Here is a 17,492-nt window from a genome sequence, read left to right as displayed (position 1 = left end):
TGTGTGTGTGTGTGTGTGTGTGTGTGTGTAATTGTACAGCTATATGTTGTGAGGACATTGGGTTTTTAACCTTAAAAGTGAGGACCATTTTCGGAAAGTGAGGACATTTTGGCCGGTCCTCACTATTCGACAGACCTTTGTTGGCCTTTTTGAGGGTTCAGACTTGATTTTTGTTTAAAGGTTCCAATTACGTTTAGGGTCTGGGTTAGGGTTAGGCATTAATTTTTGATGGTTAGGGTTAGGGTAAGGGGCTGGAAATGCATTATGTCAATGAGTGTCCTCACAACACATAGCTGTACAAACGCGTGTGTGTGTGTGTGTGTGTGTGTGTGTGTGTGTGTGTGTGTGTGTGTGTGTGTGTGTGTGTGTGTGTGTGCACATTGTGCCAGGTTTTCCTATCCTTGTGGGGACATTTTGTCCCCACAAGGATAGGAAAACCTGGCACGACGTGCCTTGTGGGGACCTTTTTCTGGTCCTAATGAGGGGAAACAGTGTTTTCTTGACCATGTTGTTGTTACTTAATAGAAGTAAAAGTGCAAAAACATTTCTTTAGGGTTAGGCTTTGTTTTGGTGTGGGTTAGGGTTAGGGTAAGGGTTCGGGTTAGGGGCTAGACATGAATGGGAGTCAATGGAAGGTCCCCACAAGGATAGAAATACAAACGTGTGTGTGTGTGTGTGTGTGTGTGTGTGTGTGTGTGTGTGTGTGTGTGTGTGTGTGTGTGTGTGTGTGGTCTTCAGGGGGAGGTGGACATGACATCACAGGGGGTGTGGTCAAGTCTCTGGTTTGAGCTCTGCTGAAACCACAGTGTGTGACAGTGTGTGTGAGGCTGCGGTGTCGGTCTCACCTGTTTACCAGTTGACCTGGTCACCGGGTCACCTGTTTACCAGTTGACCTGGTCACCGGGTTCACCTGTGGCGTCATGACACGTTACTGCAGCCTGCTGAGGAGGCTCCTGTCTGGGGAGAGGAAGGGAGAACCAGAGGAGCAGGAGGAGGGAGGAGACCTGCGAGAGAACAGCCAGCAGGGTGAGTGAGGAGGAAGAGGAGCAGGGGGAGGAGGAGGTAGAGGAGCAGGGGGAGGAGGAGGAAGAGGAGCAGGGGGAGGAGGAGGAAGAGGAGCAGGGGGAGGAGGAGGAAGAGGAGCAGGGGAGTGCACCCAGGTTAAACCAGTCAGAAAGTACCAGTAGTGTAAGGTTTGTGTGTGTGTGTTTGTGTGTGTGTGTGTGTGTGTGTGTGTGTGTGTGTGTGTGTGTGTGTGTGTGTGTGTGTGTGTGTGAGTGTGTGTGTGTGTCAGTCTGCACCTCTTCTGACCATCAAGTCACATCACAGATACAAACAGCTGAATTTTCTCTGTGGCCTGATGGTCATGTTATCGTCGAAGATGTTAATGTTGATGAGGTCGTTGATGATGTCGTTGTTAATGATGCCATAGATGTTGATGGCTTCATCGATGATGTCGTTGATTATATTGTTGATGATGTCATTGTTGATGATGTTGATGATGCCATCGATGTTGATAGTGTCATTGATGATGTCGTTGATTATGTTGTTGATGACATTGTTGATGATGTCGATGTTGATGATGTCATTGTTGACATCAGTGTTCATGTTGATGACCTCGTTGATGGTGATGTTGATGTTAATGCCATCAGTGTTGATGATGTTCCTGTTGTTGTTGTGGGTTACATTGTAGTCGGTGATGTTGAGTTTGTTTCTGGATTGTTTGTGGCATAGCTGTTGGTGTTGTTGTTGTTACTGTTGGTAATGTTGTTGATGATGTTGGTGATAATTTTGATGGTGTTTGTGACGGTGTTGTTGATTTGTATGTTGACAGTATCAGAATCAGAATCAGAATAGTCTTTATTGTCATTGCAACAAGTTACCGAAGTTACAAGTTACAATGAAACTGCTTGGGTTTTAAAGACGCCCAGGCAGCCAATTACGGCGCTCCGTCTATTGTTGGTGCTGTGGATGATGTTGGGTTTGTTTCTGTTGCTTTTCTTGTTGATGCTGCTGTTGCTGTTGTGGTTTGTGGCCTAACAGCTGGTGATGGTGTTGATGATGCTGGTGGTATTGTTGGTGACGTGGACAGAAAGCTGCCACCTCTGACTCTGGGTCTGCTCCTTCTCTCTGAGGTTGTTGATGTCTTCGATGTTACTGATGACGTTTGTGATATTGCTGGTGATTTTGGCAAAGTTTTGTTGTTGATTATGTTGTTGATATGGTTGATGTCGTTGATGTTGTTAGTTTTGGTGATATTGTTTTTGTTTTGTTGTTGATGATATTGTTGATGGTGTTGGTGACGGTGCTGATGATGTTGCTGCTGATGCTTTTGTGGTGTGGTTATGGTTGATTTGATTGTTGATTTTGTCATTAGCGATATTGTTGATGTTGTTTGTGATGTTGGTGTTGTTGATGTTGACAGTATTGCTTTGTTGGCGGTGTTTTCTGTTTTAATTGTTGTCAGTAAATCCTAAAACCTTCAGCAGGAGAAAGAAGACTTGTTACTCTTGGTGCTGAATCAGTTGCTGCCATGCAAATGACTGATTCAACGAGAGATGGAAAAAACATGCAAATACACACCTGTGTGTGTGTGTGTGTGTGTGTGTGTGTGTGTGTGTGTGTGTGTGTGTGTGTGTGTGCATGCTCACAAGTGTGTGCGTGTGATGGAAGATTATAAATATCAGTGTTAACATTTATGACCGTCTCCGAGTGCCTCACACCTTCACTTCAACTGTCTCAGATCTCACTGACACACACACACACACACACACATGCACACACTACCTTTGACTATAGAAGCACATCACTGTATAAACATTTCGACTGAATGAACACATGAATAGAACTTTTCAGACTTTGTATCCTGATTGCTTCAGTCACAATTATTCTGACCACCAGAGGGCGACGTGTGTGTAATCTGACTCAGACACTGTGTGTGTGTGTGTGTGTGTTTTCTCAGGGAGCTCCAGTGTCATAAAGGCACACTTTGAGCTCGGTAACCGTGGAAACAGACTCGCAACACCGGGCTAAAGTTAGCTTGTTCGACCTTCACGGTCAAGTCTGAGATTATTTACAGTGCCGAGTATTTTTGTCTGAGCAGCTGAGAACCAACGCTGTACAGGGCCGACGTACAGGGGCCCGCTCACAGGGGCCGATGTACAGGGGCCCGCTCACAGGGGCCGACGTACAGGGGCCCGCTCACAGGGGCCGACGTACAGGGGCCCGCTCACAGGGGCCGACGGTGGTCTTGTTCGCCTTCCTGCTGTTCCGCTCAAAGAAGCTCAGTGACGGTTTGACGCTGTTGTTGAGGTTGTTTGTGGGGGCGTAATGTTAACTGTGCTCCACCGGGTGGCGTCCGCTCCTCACCTGCCTGCTTCTCTTTGTGATCACTGCCTACCACTATCCTGTTTCCATGGCAACGATTCCTGGTGATGTTTTGGGTGTTCGTTTCCAGGGCAACCATGCTTGGAGCCAATCAAAACAGAAATCGGCTCCCAACGTGGAACTTTTGGAAGACACTTTGTTCTTTGTTGCCGTGGAAACGGGTGTTAACAACGCTCCCTAGAAATGCGCAAACAATCACTTGTGATGTTGTCATGGAAACCAGGCCGGAGACTGCAGGAGAATTTGTTTGATGTGAGGTGGAGCCGCGAAACACTGACGTCCGTTTAGAACGTTATCTTCCTGACATGCAGCACACACCCTGTTCTTCAATAAAGTGCACTTGATGGATCTGTGTGTGTGTGTGTGTGTGTGTGTGTGTGTAACATACAAGCTTTTTGTTTTTCACCATCATGAATTTTAAAACAGCTTAACATCCTGAAATAGATATTCAGCATCAAAGATTTAACACACGTACACACACTTACACACACACACACACACACACACACACACACACACACACACACACACACACACACACACACACAGAAATACACACTTCTCTTCTCGTCCAGCAGGTGTCAGTGTGTCTCCAGGACAAACGGCCTGTTTGGTTCTTCAAAAACATGCTTTCTGAGCTCAAATGGAACAAATCGTTCAACAGGTAATTGATTATTTCAATTTAGCTCCAAAACCTGTTCACACCAGCTTTGATCTGGATCCACATGTTAAATATAATATGATCCGATTGTTTCTATAATGTGACTTAACCACTAAACCGGCGAGATAACTTCAAGAAATACATTTAATTAAAAAGCCGAATATTTTTTCAGGGTAAATCATTATTCATAGTATTTATTAATTACTGATTTAGTTCTCCATTTCATTTTATTTTTTTATTTCCTTGATAAAAGTGAAAAAAAGGATCAGATAAAATCTGATTATTTCAAAATGAACTAAATAGTAATGAATGTCATCAAATCAACAGATTTAAATTAGATGAAAATAAAAGTACGTGTCTTCTGCTGTTGTTGACATGATGTGTTCGCTGCCGTTCAAGTAACCTCTGACTTTCTGCTGCCCTCTGATGAAGCACTTTGTCTATTGATCAGGAAACATACCTGAACTCTCAAGCACACACACACACACACACACACACACACACACACACACACACATGGTGGGATCAATGGATCTGCTGTCTCGGTGGATTTCCTGTCCTTCGCTCTCAGATATTAAACCTATCAGACCTCATTAATCAGCACATCCTGGGCATCTCCTGTGCGCGTCTGTGTGTGTGTGTGTGTGTTGGGGGTAGGTGGATTTAGTGGTGTCACACAGGTGGGGGCAGTGATGAAGATGAGGTGCTCCTCTGCCTCGGTCCCAGCGAGCAGGTTCGAGGACACAAATAAACGTTAGTCATTTACGGCGCTGACCCAGTTTTTCTGCTGGGACTTCAGGCCTACATTCAGCGCCGCGGTGCGTTCACTGACACGTGCCGCCAACTCGGGTCCCAGAGCAAAGTGTGGAAAGTATTTCCTGAAAACATCCAACACTCATCAGGCAGAGATAGTGCTGGTTTTGATTAGTAAAGTTCAGGTTCATATAGTGTTGGTTAGTATAGTTCTGGCTGGTTAAAGGAGTTCTGGCATATACAGTGTTGATTCTTGATTCTGGAGCTCCGGTTTGTACGGTGTTGGTTAGTGGAGTTCTGGTTTGTATTGTGTTGATTAATTGAGTTCCGGTTGGTTAGAGGAGTTCTGGTATACACAGTCTTAATTCAGGAGTTCTGGTTTGCACGGTGTTGGATAGTGAAGTTTTAGTTCATATAGAGCTGGTTCATGGAGTTCTGGTTCATACGGTGTTGGTTGGAGGACTTCTGATTGGTTAGTAGAGTTTTGGTTGGTTAGTAGAGCTCTGGTTCGTACGGTGTTGGTTAGTAGAGCTCTGGTTCGTACGGTGTTGGTTAGTAGAGCTCTGGTTCATATGGTGTTGGTTTTTCTTAGTTCTGGTTGTTTAATAGAGCTCTGGTTCGTACGGTGTTGGTTAGTAGAGCTCTGGTTCGTACGGTGTTGTGTTTAGAGCTCTGGTTCGTACGGTGTTGGTTAGTGGAGTTTTGGTTCATACGGTGTTGGTTTTTCTTAGTTCTGGTTGGTTAACAGAGCTCTGGTTCGTACGGTGCTGTGTTTAGAGTTCTGGTTCCTACGGTGTTGGTTAGTAGAGCTCTGGTTCGTACGGTGCTGTGTTTAGAGCTCTGGTTCGTACGGTGTTGGTTAGTAGAGCTCTGGTTCGTACGTTGTTGGTTAGTGGAGTTTTGGTTCATACGGTGTTGGTTAGTAGAGCTCTGGTTCGTACGGTGTTGGTTAGTAGAGCTCTGGTTCGTACGGTGCTGTGTTTAGAGTTCTGGTTCCTACGGTGTTGGTTAGTAGAGCTCTGGTTCGTACGGTGCTGTGTTTAGAGTTCTGGTTCGTACGGTGTTGGTTAGTAGAGCTCTGGTTCGTACGGTGCTGTGTTTAGAGTTCTGGTTCGTACGGTGTTGGTTAGTAGAGCTCTGGTTCGTACGGTGCTGTGTTTAGAGTTCTGGTTCGTACGGTGTTGGTTAGTAGAGCTCTGGTTCGTAGAGTGTTGGTTAGTAGAGCTCTGGTTCGTACGGTGTTGGTTAGTAGAGTTCTGGTTCGTACGGCGTTGGTTAGTAGAGCTCTGTTTTGTACAGTGTTAGTTAGTAGAACTCTGGTTCGTACGGTGTTGGTTAGTGGAGTTTTGGTCCATACGGTGTTGGTTAGTAGAGCTTTGGTTCGTACGGTGCTGTGTTTAGAGTTCTGGTTCGTACGGTGTTGTGTTTAGAGCTCTGGTTCGTACGGTGTTGTGTTTAGAGCTCTGGTTCGTACGGTGTTGGTTAGTAGAGCTCTGGTTCGTACAGTGTTGGTTAGTAGAGTTCTGGTTGGTCAGTAGAGCTCTGGTTCATTCGGTGTTGGTTTTTCGGAGTTCTGGTTGGTTAGGGGAGTCTGGTGATGCTCTGCCGTGGTTTACCAGATGACTACATCCACCCTGACGCTGTCAAGTTTCATGCTCTGGTGTCTTCATGGTGTTGAACGGCGCCTCCTGCTGGTGCTGAAGCTCTGTGGTTCAAACAGGCGAGAGGAGGGCGGCTCTGTGAGTCGTGCAGACGCTGCGATGTGGGAACAACATGAAACATCAGGCAGAATATTTTTAGGAGCTTCTTCCACACCTCCACCTCCCATCTCTCCACCACTCTCTCTCGGGCTGAGTGAGGAGGAGGAGGAGGAGGAGGAGGAGGAGGAGGAGGAGGAGCAGCAGCAGCAGCGCTGAAGCTGCAGTCAGTCGTCCGGAGCCTCTCGGTGGATCTTCTCTGCTCCGTCGCTCCGGTTTCTCGGCGGACGGTCTGGTGCCGGAATGCAGCGGGAGGCGTGAGGATGCGGTTGGAGTCGCTCCGCTCGCGGTCTCATCACCGACGCACGAAGGTGGAAATCCCAGCAGCCCCTGCAGCCACGTGCTCGGAGCAGCTGAGTGAAAACCCATCGATTCAGAACAAAACCGAATGAATTATTCAGGGTTTCTCCTGAAGAAAGACTCTCTCCGCCTCTGCTGCGATGCTTTTATCTCCTGAAGCTGCCGTGAAGCCATGGACCAGCGCTCCGTTTCTCCGCAGTCGGCAGAACCTCCAGGCGCTCCTAGTGTTCTTCTGACGGGGTCTTCAACTCGTCTCGGGTGTTTGAGGAAACCTCGTTTGGATTCGTCGTTGGATGTGACCTGCCTGATCTGAACATGCTCTGAAACGTGAGGAATCTGCTGCTTTCTCAGCTCGTTCAGTGACGACTCCCGTCCAGCTCTGCAGAGTTTCCTGTCATCACTCCTCCTCAGCCCGGGTCTCAGGTTCTGCTTCCTGCTGGACCCCATGAGTCTCCTGTAGGAGGAAGCCTCGGTGGACTTTGCCGTCCCCCCGCCGGCATGTCCTGTCCCTCTCCAAACTGAAGCTCGGACGCGTTTCCCTCCCTCTTGTCGGGGACAATGGCGGCGGCCATCGCCAGCTCGCTGATCCGACAGAAGCGTCAGGCCCGCGAGACCAACAGCGACAAGGTCGCCACCAACAAGCGGCGCTCCAGTCCCAGCAAGGACCCCCGCTCTCTGTGCGAGCGCCACATCTTCAGCGTCTTCAGCAAAGTCCGCTTCTGCAGCGGGAAGAAACGGCCCGTCCGGCGGAAACCAGGTGAGTAACGAAAGCAAGATGGGGTCTGCCACTAGCACCTCCTGCTGGATGGAGGAGGACAAGCAGGAGCCACCGGGGCACCATTAACTCCAGCTGCTTCACATGGAGGAACTCCCACTTTTAACTCACCGTCAGCAGACTCTTCCTCTGTGTCGGCAGGACCTCCCCTGCTCTCCTCCTCACACCTGCAGAACATCTGTGATCCTTGATGTGTGGGGACGGAGGATGGAGGCCAAACTGCTCCTCTGACGGAGCCACAGTGTCCATCCTTCAGTTGTGCAGTAATGGGAATGAAACTTGCAGGATTTATAGAATATTGTAAATATTTCATGCGGTGTGGACAGTGGGTTTTAGTAGGACATGATCATGTTAACATGTTTTCCTTCACGCTCAAATGAGAAACGTAGTCGTAGGACCCAGCATGGAAAGTTATCTAATTCTTTTGAGGTTTTGTAGTTACATGTTTAGTGGCTACATGTTTAGAGTTAGCTGCTGGCTACATGTCTAGAGTTAGCTGGTGGCTAGCATTGCACTTAAGACTTGAATTTGTTGGTGACATGTTACTTGCTAACGGTAGCTTAGCTTCTCAGCACTGATCCACTTTCATTTCATTTCATTTCATTTATTCTTTCTCCATGGTAGTATATGAAAGCAACAAGTAGTTACCTTTTACAAAGTGCACATACATACCATGACAAGAACAGGGGTGAAGACCCAGTCTTTAGCACTGAAAAAGTTTCAAATGAGCTGAAAATAAGCTTCTTCCTTCATAGCTGATCAATAGGAGTGTGCTAACGTCTCAAGTCTGAAGTCAACGCATTTAGTGACGTTGTTTGAAGTTGAGGAATCTGTCAGAAAGCGAAGCGAAGTGTCTTCCAGTGAGTGTCGCGGAGCAGCCGGGTTCTGAGGTTCTTCTGGGTTCTGCGGCTGTTTCCTGGTGTGTGGTGCTCGAGTCGCTCTGTGGCTGGAGGTTATGTAAATAAAAGAGCTCCTCCGTCTAAAAGCAGGCAGAACTGAAGCGCTGCCAGCAGCTGGATTAAAGATTGCATAATTTTCATCAAAGACGTTGAATATTTGATGAAACACCGGGAGTGTGATTCCAGCCTGCGAGCGCGGGATGTCGACAGACGGCGTCTCCCCGAGGAACAACTTTCACTTCTCAGCAGAACAGAAGAACCTTTTAGTCTCCTGTTTGTGTCCTGAAAAAAATAAATAAATGAATAAAGAAGTGCAGCGAAGGAAAAGATTCACTGAGTCTGAAAGAATCTTTAATAAACGCGATGATCCAAAGCATCACTGTGATGAAGACGATGATGATCATGATGATGAAGAAGAAGATGCTGATGATGATTGATGAAGATATCATAGTGAAGATGATGTAGAACTCAGTTGATATGCTTCAGTAAAACGTTTCAGGAAAACATCCTCAGAGTGTCGTGTTCAACCAGCCTCCGCTGGTAAAGCATGAAGATGACGCTGAAGTGCAGGAAAGCTGTAATACCAGTGAAGTACCAGCAGGGGGAGATGATGTTGGTTTCAAAAAGAGCCCGGGTCTCACTGGAACCCACTCAAAAATGCTGATTATCAGGGTGCATATAAACACATAAACCTCCCGGTTTCAGAGCATGTTCTGGTCTCCATCGCTAGTTTCATCAACTGTGTCGTCTCGACCAGACTCTGATTTCATGACAGTCATCTGTTGATTTGACTTTAGGAGTTCAAATTTATCAACCAATCTCAGCGCCTCCTCTGGAAACGTGATGCGGTCATGTGACAGGCTGAACCAGTCACATTTACATCTGGTTTCAAACATTCAATATGGAGACGTCCTGTTCAAATAAGCAAAACGGGAATTCAGAATGCTGTGGGGGACGTCACGTTAGCTCCGCCCATCTTTTATATACAGTCAGGGGTTGAAACTGAAAACAAGAGCTGATGTCGCGAAGTCTTGGGCGTCGTTTTCATGACGTGGTCTTCGTCGCGTCATCTCTGTCGCATCGTTGTTCCTGTCGCGTCGTCTCCATCGCGGCACCTTCACTCCCTCTTTTTCAAGGCTTGTGCTCACGGTCATCGGTCGCTGGAAGCCAGCTTCAGCTGGATGGCCTTCCTAACACAGCCGGGGCTCGAACCGGGCTCCAGCACAAAGTGGAGACTGAATCTGAGACTCATATTGGTTACAGTGCACAACTCAGTCCAATCAGACTTCAAAATTTGTCATTTTGAAGTCTGATTGGAGTTTCTCCGTCTCCCGTTCTCCATGGAGACAGAGTGGGAGTGTCTTCAGTGACCTCGAGCTCCGTAAACAAAACAAACTAATCACACAGAGCCCTGAATGAGTCTGAGGTGAATGAAGCCAGCCTCAGGGTGAACGCTGACCCCCCCTGCTGGGCTGTCGTCACAGCTCTGCTGTGATCCTGCAGCGTGTGACCAGGTGTCTCCACCTGAAGTGAGAAACTCACAGCTGCTCTTCACACACACACACACACACACACACACACACACACACACACACACACACACACACACACACACACACACACACACACACACACACACACACACACACACACACACATGCAGTCGGCCAGGCGTCAGCTTCACGCTCAGGTTCAGTCAAAACATCCTGGATCGACGTGACGTGTCTTCTTCTCAGTCTGCGGCGCCTGACGCTGCTGAAAACAGAACTTCTGGAAATCGCTGTGACTCTGTCGCCGTGGAAACAGCTGGAAAAACACAAGACTTTCCAGAAAGGCTCAGGACCCGTCCTGAGTAGATGACAGAAACGCTGCTACTGGTCCCGGATCACACCACGGCCAGAGTGAAGAGCTGCTCTGCACATGCTCAGTAGATCAACAAGGATGGATGGATGGATGGATGGATGGATGGATGGATGGATGGATGAATGGATGTGTAGATGGATGGCTGGGTGGATGAATGGAAGGGCGGATAAGTGGCACAGCAGCCTGCTCCACATTAGTGTGTCTGTCTTCTGGTCTATTTCTGCGATCTTCTGGCCCACATCACTTCCTGAAGCGTGTTGACACACACACACACACACACACACACACACACACACTTCTGAAGGTGTGTGTGTGTGTGTGTGTGTGTGTGTTATATAAATATCCATTGTTGGACAACCTGGAGAACCCTGACAATTACAGAACACCTGCAACAATTTATTCTGAAATGTAACTTTGTGTGTGTGTGTGTGTGTGTGTGTGTGTGTGTGTGTTGCAGAGCCGCAGCTGAAGGGCATCGTGACGCGTCTGTTCAGCGAGCAGGGCTTCTTCCTGCAGATGCTTCCTGATGGAACCATCGGCGGGAACAAAGACGAGAACAGCGACAACAGTGAGTCTGCAGGAGACACGGCTGTAACGCCATCGCTGTAATCTGATTACAGCCAGGGCTGGCTCTAGTCAGATTGTAGTTAGCAGTAACTGTAATCAGATTACAGTCTGGAGTAACTGTAGTCACATTTTTATCAAGAGGAACTGTGGTAAGATTACAGCAAAACAGCAAAATAATTTTCAAGAAGTTAGTCAAAAATCATCTGTGTATCATAGAGACTTCACATGGGTCAGTTGGAATTACAAGTATGGTTTAAAATGCAGCTTTGCAACAGAAATGGTTCTGGACATGAACAGTTATGAATGGGAGACTGTCAAGTCTGATTTAAATTTTAATTGTTAAATCAGGGTTTTTGCTTCAACGGCGTTGGGTGTAATCAGAAAGGGCAAAAGAAATTTGAGTTTTGTGTGACCAATATACATGATGTGTGTAGATCTATGTGTGAATATTGTGTACCTCTGCTGACCTGGGAGCGGGCTTGTTTTGTTTGTGTATTGTTGTGTTGTGTGTTGTTTGGTGTTTTTTGTTTTGTGTTGCTTTTGTATATGGATTGTTTTGTAGATGGTGCGGCTGCATCGACACATTGTGGGGATGTTGTGTGGACCCAGGAAGAATAGCTTTGGCATTGCCATGCTAATGGGATCCAAAAAAATCAAATCAAATCACATCATCCATCCATCCATCCATCCATCCATCCATCCATCCATCCATCCATCATCTATCTATGCATTCATCCATCCACCCACCCATCATATACCCATCCATCCATCCATTCATCCATCTACCCTTCCATCATCTACCCATTTACTCATCCATCCATCTATCAACCATCCATCATCCATCCATCCATCCTGATGATGGATGTATCATCATCTTTTCAACATTACTCTGACTGAATCAAATCAAAGAGAAAACAATGTGAGAAAATATCCAGCAGTTCAGCATCGATCGGGGTGGGGGGGTGTGTCTCCCATGCCTCCCCATGCCCCCCCTCCCCGTATCAGAGCCCTGCTTCCCCTCCAGACTGACACAAGGCCCCTCCTCTGCCCTCAGCCCTCTTCAACCTGATCCCGGTGGGTCTGAGGGTCGTGGCCATCCAGGGAGTGAAAGCTGGACTTTACGCCGCCATGAACGCCGAAGGGTTCCTCTACACATCGGTAAGACGGTTCCACGCCCTGCTGCTCCTCCGAGTTCTCCCTGCAAACACTGTCAGGACAGCTCTCCCTGTGTGTGTGTGTGTGTGTGTGTGTGTGTGTGTCAGGATGTGTTCACAGCTGAGTGTAAGTTCAAGGAGTCGGTGTTCGAGAACTACTACGTCATCTACTCGTCCACGTTGTACCGGCAGCACGAGTCGGGCCGGGCCTGGTTCCTCGGCCTGAACAAGGACGGCATCGTGATGAAGGGCAACCGGGTGAAGAAGACCAAGCCCTGCTCACACTTCGTCCCCAGACCCATCGAGGGTGAGACACTCTGCTCACTATTCTCTCTGTGTCCCTACGTCTGCGGTGGTACTGACCCCCCCTCTTGCCCCTGCAGTGGTATTGACCCCCCCTTGCCCCTGCAGTGGTACTGACCCCCCTCTTGCCTCTGCAGTGGTACTGACCCCCCCTCTTGCCCCTGCAGTGGTACTGACCCCCCCTTGCCCCTGCAGTGGTATTGACCCCCCTCCCCCCTTGACCCTGCAGTGGTACTGACCCCCCCTTGCCCCTGTAGTGGTACTGACCCCCCCTCTTGCCCCTGCAGTGGTACTGACCCCCCCCCTTGCCCCTGCAGTGGTACTGACCCCCCTCTTGCCTCTGCAGTGGTACTGACCCCCCCTCTTGCCCCTGCAGTGGTATTGACCCCCCTCTTGCCTCTGCATTGGTACTGACCCCCCCTCTTGCCCCTGCAGTGGTACTGACCCCCCTCTTGCCTCTGCAGTGGTACTGACCCCCCCTCTTGCCCCTGCAGTGGTATTGACCCCCCTCCCCCCTTGACCCTGCAGTGGTACTGACCCCCCCTCTTGCCCCTGCAGTGGTACTGACCCCCCCCCTTGCCCCTGCAGTGGTACTGACCCCCCTCTTGCCTCTGCAGTGGTACTGACCCCCCCTCTTGCCTCTGCAGTGGTATTGACCCCCCTCTTGCCTCTGCAGTGGTACTGACCCCCCCTCTTGCCCCTGCAGTGGTACTGACCCCCCCCTTGCCCCTGCAGTGGTACTGACCCCCCTCTTGCCTCTGCAGTGGTACTGACCCCCCCCTTGCCCCTGCAGTGGTACTGACCCCCCCCCTTGCCCCTGCAGTGGTACTGACCCCCCTCTTGCCTCTGCAGTGGTACTGACCCCCCCCTTGCCCCTGCAGTGGTACTGACCCCCCTCTTGCCTCTGCAGTGGTACTGACCCCCCCTCTTGCCCCTGCAGTGGTACTGACCCCCCTCTTGCCTCTGCAGTGGTACTGACCCCCCCCTCTTGCCCCTGCAGTGGTACTGACCCCCCCTCTTGCCCCTGCAGTGGTATTGACCCCCCCTTGCCCCTGCAGTGGTACTGACCCCCCTCTTGCCTCTGCAGTGGTACTGACCCCCCCTCTTGCCCCTGCAGTGGTACTGACCCCCCCTTGCCCCTGCAGTGGTATTGACCCCCCTCCCCCCTTGACCCTGCAGTGGTACTGACCCCCCCTTGCCCCTGTAGTGGTACTGACCCCCCCTCTTGCCCCTGCAGTGGTACTGACCCCCCCCTTGCCCCTGCAGTGGTACTGACCCCCCCCTTGCCTCTGCAGTGGTACTGACCCCCCCTCTTGCCCCTGCAGTGGTATTGACCCCCCTCTTGCCTCTGCAGTGGTACTGACCCCCCCTCTTGCCCCTGCAGTGGTCCTGACCCCCCTCTTGCCTCTGCAGTGGTACTGACCCCCCCTCTTGCCCCTGCAGTGGTACTGACCCCCCCTTGCCCCTGCAGTGGTATTGACCCCCCTCCCCCCTTGACCCTGCAGTGGTACTGACCCCCCCTCTTGCCCCTGCAGTGGTACTGACCCCCCCTTGCCCCTGCAGTGGTACTGACCCCCCTCTTGCCTCTGCAGTGGTACTGACCCCCCCTCTTGCCCCTGCAGTGGTATTGACCCCCCTCTTGCCTCTGCAGTGGTACTGACCCCCCCTCTTGCCCCTGCAGTGGTACTGACCCCCCCCTTGCCCCTGCAGTGGTACTGACCCCCCTCTTGCCTCTGCAGTGGTACTGACCCCCCCCCCCTTGCCCCTGCAGTGGTACTGACCCCCCCCTTGCCCCTGCAGTGGTACTGACCCCCCTCTTGCCTCTGCAGTGGTACTGACCCCCCCCTTGCCCCTGCAGTGGTACTGACCCCCCTCTTGCCTCTGCAGTGGTACTGACCCCCCCTCTTGCCCCTGCAGTGGTACTGACCCCCCCTTGCCCCTGCAGTGGTATTGACCCCCCTCCCCCCTTGACCCTGCAGTGGTACTGACCCCCCCTTGCCCCTGTAGTGGTACTGACCCCCCCTCTTGCCCCTGCAGTGGTACTGACCCCCCCCTTGCCCCTGCAGTGGTACTGACCCCCCTCTTGCCTCTGCAGTGGTACTGACCCCCCCTCTTGCCCCTGCAGTGGTATTGACCCCCCTCTTGCCTCTGCAGTGGTACTGACCCCCCCCTCTTGCCCCTGCAGTGGTACTGACCCCCCCTTGCCCCTGCAGTGGTATTGACCCCCCTCTTGCCTCTGCAGTGGTACTGACCCCCCCTCTTGCCCCTGCAGTGGTACTGACCCCCCTCTTGCCTCTGCAGTGGTACTGACCCCCCCTCTTGCCCCTGCAGTGGTACTGACCCCCCCCTTGCCCCTGCAGTGGTACTGACCCCCCTCTTGCCTCTGCAGTGGTACTGACCCCCCCTTGCCCCTGCAGTGGTATTGACCCCCCTCCCCCCTTGACCCTGCAGTGGTACTGACCCCCCCTTGCCCCTGTAGTGGTACTGACCCCCCTCTTGCCCCTGCAGTGATACTGACCCCCCCCCTTGCCCCTGCAGTGGTACTGACCCCCCTCTTGCCTCTGCAGTGGTACTGACCCCCCCCTCTTGCCCCTGCAGTGGTACTGACCCCCCTCTTGCCTCTGCAGTGGTACTGACCCCCCCTCTTGCCCCTGCAGTGGTACTGACCCCCCCTCTTGCCCCTGCAGTGGTATTGACCCCCCTCCCCCCTTGACCCTGCAGTGGTACTGACCCCCCCCCTCTTGCCCCTGCAGTGGTACTGCCCCCCCCTCTTGCCCCTGCAGTGGTACTGACCCCCCTCTTGCCTCTGCAGTGGTACTGACCCCCCCTCTTGCCCCTGCAGTGGTACTGACCCCCCCTCTTGCCCCTGCAGTGGTATTGACCCCCCTCCCCCCTTGACCCTGCAGTGGTACTGACCCCCCCCCCTCTTGCCCCTGCAGTGGTACTGACCCCCCCTCTTGCCCCTGCAGTGGTACTGACCCCCCCTCTTGCCCCTGCAGTGGTACTGACCCCCCCTTGCCCCTGCAGTGGTATTGACCCCCCTCCCCCCTTGACCCTGCAGTGGTACTGACCCCCCCTCTTGCCCCTGCAGTGGTACTGACCCCCCCTTGCCCCTGCAGTGGTACTGACCCCCCTCTTGCCTCTGCAGTGGTACTGACCCCCCCCCTTGCCCCTGCAGTGGTATTGACCCCCCTCTTGCCTCTGCAGTGGTACTGACCCCCCCTCTTGCCCCTGCAGTGGTACTGACCCCCCCCTTGCCCCTGCAGTGGTACTGACCCCCCTCTTGCCTCTGCAGTGGTACTGACCCCCCCCCCCTTGCCCCTGCAGTGGTACTGACCCCCCCCCTTGCCCCTGCAGTGGTACTGACCCCCCTCTTGCCTCTGCAGTGGTACTGACCCCCCCCTTGCCCCTGCAGTGGTACTGACCCCCCTCTTGCCTCTGCAGTGGTACTGACCCCCCCTCTTGCCCCTGCAGTGGTACTGACCCCCCCTTGCCCCTGCAGTGGTATTGACCCCCCCCCCCCCCTTGACCCTGCAGTGGTACTGACCCCCCCTTGCCCCTGTAGTGGTACTGACCCCCCCTCTTGCCCCTGCAGTGGTACTGACCCCCCCCTTGCCCCTGCAGTGGTACTGACCCCCCTCTTGCCTCTGCAGTGGTACTGACCCCCCCTCTTGCCCCTGCAGTGGTATTGACCCCCCTCTTGCCTCTGCAGTGGTACTGACCCCCCCTCTTGCCCCTGCAGTGGTACTGACCCCCCCTTGCCCCTGCAGTGGTATTGACCCCCCTCTTGCCTCTGCAGTGGTACTGACCCCCCCTCTTGCCCCTGCAGTGGTACTGACCCCCCTCTTGCCTCTGCAGTGGTACTGACCCCCCCTCTTGCCCCTGCAGTGGTACTGACCCCCCCCCTTGCCCCTGCAGTGGTACTGACCCCCCTCTTGCCTCTGCAGTGGTACTGACCCCCCCTTGCCCCTGCAGTGGTATTGACCCCCCCTCCCCCCTTGACCCTGCAGTGGTACTGACCCCCCCTTGCCCCTGTAGTGGTACTGACCCCCCCTCTTGCCCCTGCAGTGATACTGACCCCCCCCTTGCCCCTGCAGTGGTACTGACCCCCCTCTTGCCTCTGCAGTGGTACTGACCCCACCTCTTGCCCCTGCAGTGGTACTGACCCCCCTCTTGCCTCTGCAGTGGTACTGACCCCCCCTCTTGCCCCTGCAGTGGTACTGACCCCCCCTCTTGCCCCTGCAGTGGTATTGACCCCCCCTCCCCCCTTGACCCTGCAGTGGTACTGACCCCCCCCCCTCTTGCCCCTGCAGTGGTACTGACCCCCCCTCTTGCCCCTGCAGTGGTACTGACCCCCCTCTTGCCTCTGCAGTGGTACTGACCCCCCCTCTTGCCCCTGCAGTGGTACTGACCCCCCCTCTTGCCCCTGCAGTGGTATTGACCCCCCTCCCCCCTTGACCCTGCAGTGGTACTGACCCCCCCCCTCTTGCCCCTGCAGTGGTACTGACCCCCCCTCTTGCCCCTGCAGTGGTACTGACCCCCCCTCTTGCCCCTGCAGTGTGCATGTACAAGGAGCCGTCGCTGCACGAGCTGGAGGAGAAGCTGCTGAAGTCGTCGCGGAGTCCGACCCTGAACAGCGAGAGGCGTGCGCAGAGCGTGGAGCGGGCGCAGCGCGAGCAGCAGGAGGAGCAGGAGGAGGACGAGCTCACAGAGCGCGACGGCTCGTAGCCTGCAGCGCCCCCCGCAGGAGCAGGAGGAGGCAGCGAACTCTGTCCGACAGCCACCACCACCACGACGACGACAACAACCACAACGATCGCCATGACGATGACAGCAACAACAACAACAACAAAAACAAAGAAAAAAAAAGCTTAAAAAAAATATTGGGACAAGTTTTCTCTGAGGGAGGGCGGCGGCGAGGGGGAGGGGCTTGTTTGAGGACGATTTACATTTTATGCAAAAAAGGCCCGCGAGGCGAGCACAGCTACTCTTCATGTCCATCATCGTCCTCGTCCCGACGGAGACAGACTCCCAAGCTTTAAGCCATGTAGAACTCCACCCGTCATCCGTCAC

At 52.5% G+C, this 17,492-nt stretch overlaps 2 protein-coding genes across 3 annotated transcripts in view; one reads left to right on the top strand and one right to left on the bottom strand.

The window, feature by feature from the left end:
* Positions 1-17,492, bottom strand: part of LOC115400121 (P2Y purinoceptor 14-like) — a 234,482-nt gene that overhangs the window by 62,409 nt on the left and 154,581 nt on the right. The gene's annotated exons all lie outside the window — the stretch shown is intronic.
* LOC115400127 (fibroblast growth factor 12-like) lies at positions 933-17,207 on the top strand. Of its 2 annotated transcripts, none has more exons than XM_030107798.1 (5): positions 933-1,026; positions 10,853-10,963; positions 12,017-12,120; positions 12,225-12,423; positions 16,978-17,172. In XM_030107798.1, the coding sequence occupies exons 2-5, from the start codon at positions 10,912-10,914 to the stop codon at positions 17,145-17,147; spliced, it is 525 nt and encodes a 174-aa protein (XP_029963658.1). In that variant the 5' UTR covers positions 933-1,026; positions 10,853-10,911; the 3' UTR covers positions 17,148-17,172. The 2 variants fall into 2 exon arrangements, with proteins under 2 accessions (XP_029963658.1, XP_029963659.1); XM_030107799.1 differs by lacking the exon at positions 933-1,026 and adding an exon at positions 7,402-7,615 and having other exon boundaries at positions 16,978-17,207.

The sequence above is a fragment of the Salarias fasciatus genome, chromosome 14 (assembly GCF_902148845.1).
Source record: "Salarias fasciatus chromosome 14, fSalaFa1.1, whole genome shotgun sequence".
Classification (NCBI taxonomy): Eukaryota; Metazoa; Chordata; class Actinopteri; order Blenniiformes; family Blenniidae; genus Salarias; species Salarias fasciatus.
The sequence above is the reverse complement of the archived record's forward strand: the minus strand, read 5'-3'. Positions and strand labels throughout refer to the sequence as shown.